Source organism: Aptenodytes forsteri, unplaced genomic scaffold (assembly GCF_000699145.1).
Source record: "Aptenodytes forsteri isolate BGI_AS27 unplaced genomic scaffold, ASM69914v1 Scaffold237, whole genome shotgun sequence".
Classification (NCBI taxonomy): domain Eukaryota; kingdom Metazoa; phylum Chordata; class Aves; order Sphenisciformes; family Spheniscidae; genus Aptenodytes; species Aptenodytes forsteri.
In genome coordinates, this window is record NW_008794451.1 from 2,813,916 (window position 1) to 2,822,677 (window position 8,762).

Here is an 8,762-nt window from a genome sequence, read left to right on the forward strand (position 1 = left end):
GTTAAAAATTAGCTGGAGAGCCATTGATTAAAAAGCACCGTTTAAGCGCAAGGTATTTTTATTAGTGCTTTTTAACGTTGAAAAACAAGCTTCTGTATTTACAAACAAGACTGTAAGGCATAGATAGATAATAGTAGAAACACTATGGCAAAGGAAACCAGGTTTAAAGAGAAACACATCAACTTTGAGCCAAGTAAGATGTTAAAAATTAGTAACGCAACAGATAACACTTGTGTTTAAAAAACACACTGTGTAAGATTTCGTACATATACCTGTTTATGCATGGGAAACCTGTATTTTGGAATTGTTTTGATCATCCTTCTCTTTAATGATAAAGTGTTCCTGAAGATATATTAAATATTTTGGGAAATTAGTATAAACAGATGAGCTCGTAAGTTCAGAATCAAGTTGAAAATAAGGATGGCTTTTCTACAGTGCAGTTAAACCACTTTTTTTTTCTTACATTGTACCAAATGTGCATTCTATGCTGTTTCTCACTGTGTAGTTATTTAATATAAATTTTCATTCTAAATGCTTAAGTTGTACATACAGTCTTTTGAAATGTTACTATTTTTAAGAACATTCTATATTTTGTTTAAGATGTAGCTACTCTATTTATGAATAAAAACCCCAAATACTAAATTAATTACAATGCAACTGGTACTCCTGAAGCATCTTCCAAACTGGGCTGTTTTCTATTATTTGGGCTTTTGTCATTGCCATTTTGTAACGAATATCATCTGCTCGTGGCTTGGAAGTTATCTTGGAGGAAAGCAAAATATTATCAGTAGGACACAGTAACTCTTAGGTAGTAGAACATTCAACATCTTATTTTTCAAATAGTACAAATGCAAAAGTATTCAGCGGTGAAATTTGAGTCATGTTTTCTGAAGTAGACATTCAGGAATGACGTTCAGAGGTGATTTGATGTATCCCTTTAAGGTGCAAGACCAGTCCTAAAGTAACCAGTCCTGTCAGCATTGCAGCTGACTATCTGGATGGTGTTTCAGCAGGAGTTGGGTATGGTAGCTCGGGATTAGTTGGACGGTATTGCTCCCTTGGCCATGTCTCTTAACCTGGGGCAAAAAAGTTTGTTTTTTAGGCCCTATACTAGTTAGGGATTCTCTGGCAAAAGATGAGCTCATTAAACTGGCTTTGCACTGCATCAGTAAGAACTAATGTAACGGCAACCGATAGATTTGTGGTGTATTATATACGATCATCGCTTCTTATGGGGCTCTCCTGTTGAAGTTTGGTGTAAACATTCTGAACAAGTGGAAAAGCAAATTCAAGTTTATAGGATCAGCAGTAATCTTAAAAGCTTTTAGGTTAATGCTGTATTGAGAGTCTGGGCCAGACATCAGTTTAAGTATGATGTTCAACATTGTGATAAGTAACAAATTTTGCCTTGTAGTAAGTGAGATTCAGCACACACTTTTAAAATGATGAATACTCTGAATATGTTAATGCTTATTATTTTGAGATGCCCACTTCAGGAGAGGATAAAGTGTAAATTCATATTCGATTCCTAATGTGTCACTCAACCTGCTCTTTTTATTTTTGGTACATGGGATGCTGCTAGTACTGTTACAGTCAGTATCTAAGTTGGAATTCTCATGGAAAAGTGTTCTTTAAAGAGGTTCAGTAAATAGATTCAATTAATAATGTGTCGATGCATACGGGGTATGTTGCAGATACGCAGATAAGTTACACTCATTAAGCTGCAGAAATAATATACTAGTACGTGCATCGTTAAAAATCCACAACTAACTAGAGTTTTCAGATTGGCATTTTGACTTTAAGTTGAAGTCATTACATACTTAGATCTCATGCTGGTTCTGCACTAGTAAGTGAAGTGACAACATCCTAACTTAACAGTGGTAAATAAGAACAGAATTGAGTATTTAATTATCTAATTTGTCTTCATAGATGCTATGAAGAGCTTTTAAATGTTAAAAATCCACAAGTAACTAGAGTTTTCAGATTGGCATTTTGACTTTAAGTTGAAGTCATTACATACTTAGATCTCATGCTGGTTCTGCACTAGTAAGTGAAGTGACAACATCCTAACTTAACAGTGGTAAATAAGAACAGAATTGAGTATTTAATTATCTAATTTGTCTTCATAGATGCTATGAAGAGCTTTTAAAGTTACCTTTAACAATAAAGACTCAGCTAAAGCATCAGAGTAACAGTCCTACCTCGATGGATTACATGGATTGTGGTCAATATGACCCAAAAAGTTCCATTAAGGAAAAATAAATATTTTATAGTTCTTGGCTTTTCCTGGCTAATACACTTCTGAAGAACTAGTATTTTTAAGTATATGCAACCAGACTTACCTTAGCTATAGTTAGCATTAACTTAACAGTTTCAGCAGTATTATGAACTGGTATTACACGTAAATTACTGCCCAGGAATCTGCACATCAAAATAAATCAAGGTTAAGAATGCACATTTGTTACACCATAAAACTCGAAAAGCATTCCCACATGATGTAAACAACTTCTTACTGTGCCTTCGCCCCAAGTACATAGGAGATTGCTTTTATCTTTAAAGGCAACTGGAGAGTTCATGCCGTTTGGTTAGCCGTCTGTCCCATTTCTGTACCACTTGTTTAGGGGGGGTTTGGAAGGGCTCATTTCTTTTTCTAGGGCTCTTTGACAATCAATCAACACTTCTTAAGCACGTGTACATGCAGAGAGAACGAAACCCTCTTCTGCTATTTTGTTGAAGACTGTCCGTTCTCAGTGCCGGTAAAAAAATGTTTTGTGTTCTTCCAAAGCCATAAAAAACCCCAGGAAAGTATCTAAAACCACTGTGCTAAAAATACTTCAGAATTTGAACCAAATCTTTGTAGCGTACTGTCTAAATACAGCAATCTATATGTCAGATGTGATTAAGATAATGGGATAATTCTGCTAAGAATTTCATGTAAAGACTTGGTCATTCAAATAATTTAACCTAAAATTCATTCTCTTTCTATAAATAATGTTATTCATATGCATTCATTCTTGAGAATGGAATCTGAAGGTTTAAAATACTAGCATCAGTTGTCATTCAATGCAGTCATGGAAGAGAGAGAGGTCAAAGCTTTGGCAAGCACAGAGCCTCTCCTTAAGACTTGTATCTTAAGTCTTAAGGAGTCTTATCCACACAACATACAAGTGTGTACTCTTGAGTCTTATCCACACAACATACAAGTGTGTTGTAACAATGACAACACAGTTAGCGTTGCTGCCGTTTTCTGTTGTAGAGCTAAAACATGTTAGGGCCTTAACAACAAAGAATGAGGAATTTTAAATAATCCAAAATTTAATCCAAACAAAGTGCCCAGCTGCTCAGCTGTATACTCCCCTGTGACCTCCCCTTGTGACTACCGCCTGTTCTTCCCCTCAATCCGTTTGATGACTTGGACTCACTCACATTCAGACCCATGCTGGTTAGATAGCCGACCTGAACTTGGCTGCCCATTCTTTTAATTAGAAAAAATAAATGTTATAGGCAGTGTCCTTCCCTAAGAGTAGGTACTCGGGTCACTGTTGAGTTTTGCTAAAATCCGATGCAGAAACTGTGGTTTGATTTACATTTAGGGATGAGGGAAATAGACGCAACTTCGCTAATACTAGCAATGGGCTAAGCACAACATGAATGAATGAAGTGCAACACAGAAACAATTACATGTACTTACCTAGATCCATGAAAATCCATTTCTATCGATAGTTCTGCTTCCAATTACAGCAGGTCTAAATTTAGTTTGTATTTTATTAATTTGATCAATGGGCAGAGTACTGGCCATTAGAACACAAGGCTGGTCTTTCCTCCAAGGTGTTTAAAAATTAACATACAGGTTTACTGAGGATTTTAGTGGAATGCTCATTTGAGCTGTGATGCTAAAGATTGGTTTTCTCCCGCTTCCCCCGTGATATACACAACTCTACATACATAAAGTGTTCATGTTGTTGGAACAACAATCCTATAATGTTCTTAATAACAGTAAAAAAATCCTTCCCCAACTGCAACAAAACCATAAATAAGCAGAAAGAAACAGTAATACAGGGAGACCTGAAAATAGCAGGGGACTTTTTGGTTTTTAACAAATTCAACAGGTGACTTGCAGTTTGAGAGAATACGGCACAAGTTTCAACCCCACCAATGCAAAAACTCAGTTGGTGATTACATACAATAGCAGAACCCCAAGCTGCCAGGTAGTAACAAAGCACTTGCATCTAAAATATAATTTGCCTCATCAACATCAATTTGGTATGGCCTGCAATGACAAAACTATTATTTTTATTCTAATAAAATTACTGGCTCGCCAAATGGAATATAGTTTCAAAACATCACATTTGTTAGTGATTGACACGTACGCAAAATCTGTTGTACATAACCACAGAGTAGGTTGAGAATTAGCGTTGCCATCAGCTGAGTAATGTGTTCCTGCTGAATGGTGGCAGAGCTTTTAAGACCTCTCATGAAAATTTATGGAATTTTCACAAATGGGTAATGGATTTCCTACATTTCATCCCATACACTCTGCTACTCATCAGCATTTGGCAGTGTGCCCAGGATTTAACAAAACTGGTGCTAGTTTCAAGGAGGTAAAGATCAAAGACTCCATTAGAATAGTCACTTCTTTGATGTCAAGAGTGAAAATCGACTGCAGTTAGGATTACTGTACCTACCAGAAAATAGTTTTGACTACAAGTATGGAGCACAACCTGGTAACTGTTGTCAGCAGGTACGTACTGAAACATGCAAGTTTTCAGGCTTCATTAGAAATCACAGATAAAGTTTTAAACAAACCAGTTTTAATGTCCAGTTTTATACTTCTGGTGTAAAATAGCATTGATTATTTCAATTGTTCTAGCTCTGTATAATAGACACTGTTCCAAGTAAACAGATTCTAAAAGCTGGTAAAGAATCCGTACTTTACAATAAAGCCTTTTCTCATGAAGGAAACCTGCCAGTTCTGTTTCAAAAATGATCATGAGAAGATGCTGACAGAGCTAAGAAAATTGCCTAATTTTCCAGTTTAAGAGAAAACTTTAAAAAGAATTGTATTACTTAGCCCTAAAGTGATTGAAAGGGATGTTATTTGCTGTGTTTTGAGGAACGTCCCCTTTTGTTACCTGTGACACGTCAGATTGTTTCACTTAGTATTCTTTTCATTTGCCATTAAGAAATATATGCTTTAAATAATTTTCCAGTGCATTAGCAAAATAAAATTCATATTCCTGAAAATAATTCCTAAAATAACATTCCCGAATCTAGGACCGCTACTCCATTTCTTTCTAGCAATCACAATTTTGGTTTGATGTTGAAATCATACCTTCTCTGAATCCTAAACATGACATTCCATTCTTCTGGTCCGTGAAGAGCAGCTGACAAAACCAAAAAACTGTTCCGATGAATGTTTATGAACTTCTGAATTCTTTTGAAGAACTGTTCTTCCCCCGTCATAAGCAAGTCTTGAGTGTCTGCCAGCATAAATGCAACACCTATTGAAGAAATTTATATAAATGTAGTCATCATGGCAGTAACGTGATTAAGTTCTCACCACAAACCAGGAAGCAGAATTCTTACTCAAACATGAGTTTAGAAGCCGATGGAACAAAACACATGAATGAATTTACACATCTCGACAGTGAAGTGCAATCATGAGATTTGGCCAGTGATGACCAGTATTTTTCAGGTAAAACTACAGATAACTCGGAGGTTATTTTCAACCATAACATCAAAAAACCCCAACTGTTCAATCCACTCAGAGTACAGACATCTGAATGCCTTTGAAAGCACATGCTTCAGGAACAAGAAACTGCTCTAATGGAATGAATTTAGGGCAAATGCAGAGACTGATTGAAGAGCTCAGCAAGTCCTATTTCTAAATGAGATAAACAAACACACCTGTAACATCTTCAAAGTAAGCTAAACTGTCTACCATGAAAAATGAAAGTCTAACCCCATCCACTAAGTTATTCTGAAAGGGAAAGTTAAGAAGGCTGAAGTTTAGGAGGCTTAACAATCGAGGCTACAAAAGACTAGGCCAGTGTGTGCCTTGTTAATCCTTACGGATCAGGAAAGCTTCAGCTTAAGGATCTCGTCTACCTGTCTAAAGCATCTTGTGCTCTAAAAAGGAAGGACAGATATTTCACGTTTGCAGTTTCAGTGTTTTCCTAATCAAACCCACTCAAAGAATCCTTTCCCTAACTCCTCTGCTACCACCATGCCTGCAAACTCAACTTGGAAGATGAAAGCCAAGGGTCTTGGTTCACTCTTGTGTTTACAGCCATGAATACTAAAAATCTTGACAGCTGCCTTACATGTTAGTGGCACGCAACGTGTTCGCTCAGTTATAACAATTTACTAAACAGTTCGGCTGATGATCTAACATAAGCTGTTCTACAATACATCCAAAAAAAGTAAAAAACAATGAAAACGTTTCATCCTCAAAGTTCTCTGCTCCACCCTCTGATTTGTGTGCAACCACAGCACAGCTCCTTCCACTATTGCACGACATTCCAACAAGGCAGCTTTTATTCAGTTTAGTGTAGCCTACAACAGGGCCTGATCTTGTACCTCATTAGAGCTTATGAGTTTAAAAACGTAAACTTCAAAGTACTGTACCAGAAACAGAAAAAATCACGGATCCAATTTCCACCGATTCTGAATATCGAACTCGGTGTTGTTGCCTCTGCAGAATCGTAGAAATTTCATGAGTCTAAATAAATTTTAAAAGGTTATTTTTAAAATATGTTTTCAGCCAACAAGTTAGATAGATAGAAATATTCTCAAAGCATTGTCTGGACCATTAGAGATAGAACTTTAGCATAGTTGTTTAAAAAAATATTTTTTATTCCACTTGCAATAAAAAAAGTAGTAAAATGTTAATTAAACTTTTTCAGTTAATGAAATTTTGAAACATTTGCATGGGAAGTTATCAAACATCGAATGACAATTTTGCATGCATACATTCAGTTTGCCACAGGAAACTCTTGCATAATACATAAAGAAGCTCAAACATTTTACAGTCTATTTTTGTAAGATGTGCTAAAGGAGGATTTGCAGAAGTGAGGAACTTACAGTAGTGTGTTTCTATGACTCCAGTTAATTAGACTGCATTATTTTCACAGATGTCAGCATTGCATTTGGAAGATAGTTCAGAAAATCTGTATGGGACATGATTTCCTTTAAAGCCTTTCGACAGAATGCAATCCACTCAGGAAAACCAGAACATGGCAACATAATCATCTACAGAATGGAGTGGGTTTGGATACGTTTTTCAGCCTGCAAAAAGCATTTCTGCAGTATGTTCTACAGAAGCTGCTCAAACACACACATTTTAAAAATTAAATCGCTGAATCCTTTTTAGCTAATAACATGTTCTTTAACCTACACATTTAAAACATTAGCCAACCTGCCTATATAGGGAAGTGTCGTGATTTAGTGGAAGAGTACAAAATAAAGTCAGGATAGCAAGTTAACCCTGAAGGAGGCAGTAACCAGAAATGTTATGCTTCAATTGGTCTGGAAAGGGAACACTCGACGACAGCTGCTTATGAGGTATAACTACAATTTTGGAAAAACTCTCTGCTTCAAAGCCACTGCTGACAGTGAATTATTTAATGCACAAATATAAATAACAGCTATAAGAAAAGGATAGCTGCGCAGGGAAAAGAGAAACCTCATAACCAAAACTGATACAAAGCAATGCCTTTGTAAAAGAAAAGCCATCTTAGATTTGTATTCAGCTATTTCCGTATCTTTGCTCACTGGGAGTCCTTACCAACAGCAGTAGTTTTGAGTAGAGCTGGGGCTCTTATTAGTAGGAGTGAGTTATGCTGCTATAGCTGATGAGATCACTGCCCTCCGATACCTCTCACCATGTTATGCATTAAGTTGCCCTTGAAGCAGTTCCCAAGCTGGAACAGTTTACAGGCTGTTACTCCAAAAGAAGCAGGCAAATAAGAACAGGCTTTAAACTGAGGTGATTCAGGAATTACTTCAACACCATTCACCCATTTATACAGCAGAGATGGGGTAATACCTTGTCAGCCAAGCTAGCGTAAGATATCCTTGCTTGTAAATCAAAGCCCTCTTGCCTCTAAATTCTCTCCAGCTGGCATGAAATTGGTCTCAGCTGCAGGAACTAATTACAAGCTCCTTGACATACCCTTTCCCTTTACTGAGGAACACAGTCCAGGCTTCTGATATTAACAGATATAAATACACATCAGTATCTGTAAGATTCACTATTTTAAACTGAATTGCACACTTACTGAGTAATAATCTACCCCAATGTTGATACTGTATAGTAGAAAATAAAGTGTTTAGGGAGAAATTCAGAAAATTAAAAACATTTCTGATGGACTTATTCATAGTGCTAATTGAAAGCAGCATCAGTGCAGTGCAAAAATGATGAATCAGGAGGACAATCCTAAAGCAGTATAACTCAGAATAGCAGGTGGCAAGAATACTAAATAGGTACAGAAGTAACTAGGAGAAAAACCACACACACACAAAAAGAACCAGTACTATAGTGGAAAGAATTTCAGACTAATGTCACTGTTTTATCCTCAAAACCCTATATTCATTGACATTGCATAAAATATTTCCACGTATAGAATATAGGAAATGCTTCTTTCAGCACTTCTTAGTGAATCAGATGCTGCTCTTGACAAGTGGAGTTGTACCTGCAGCGCTGTACTCATAATAACTGTTGTTATCCATCTTGACTGTTCCTGCCCACCACTTTCTGTCAT

At 36.6% G+C, this 8,762-nt stretch overlaps 1 protein-coding gene across 1 annotated transcript; it reads right to left on the minus strand.

The window, feature by feature from the left end:
* Nucleotides 1-23: 23 nt before the first annotated feature.
* Nucleotides 24-8,762, minus strand: CUNH1orf146 (chromosome unknown C1orf146 homolog). The gene is made up of 5 exons (XM_009290473.2): nt 8,694-8,762; nt 6,628-6,721; nt 5,333-5,501; nt 2,343-2,421; nt 24-762 (listed from the first exon to the last, which is right to left on the minus strand). Exons 1-5 carry the CDS (start codon nt 8,760-8,762, stop codon nt 643-645), a joined length of 531 nt encoding a protein of 176 aa, XP_009288748.1. The 3' UTR covers nt 24-642.

Bases quoted from the DNA above. Each gene is read 5' to 3' on its own strand.
- CUNH1orf146 (XM_009290473.2), bottom strand. From the start codon at position 8,762: ATGACAGAAAGTGGTGGGCAGGAACAGTCAAGATGGATAACAACAGTT. The intron at 6,722-8,693 runs GTACAACTCCAC...AAATTTATTTAG, and splicing joins TTATGAGTACAGCGCTGCAG to ACTCATGAAATTTCTACGAT. The intron at 763-2,342 runs GTAAGTCTGGTT...CTTTCCTCCAAG, and splicing joins TAATGCTAACTATAGCTAAG to ATAACTTCCAAGCCACGAGC.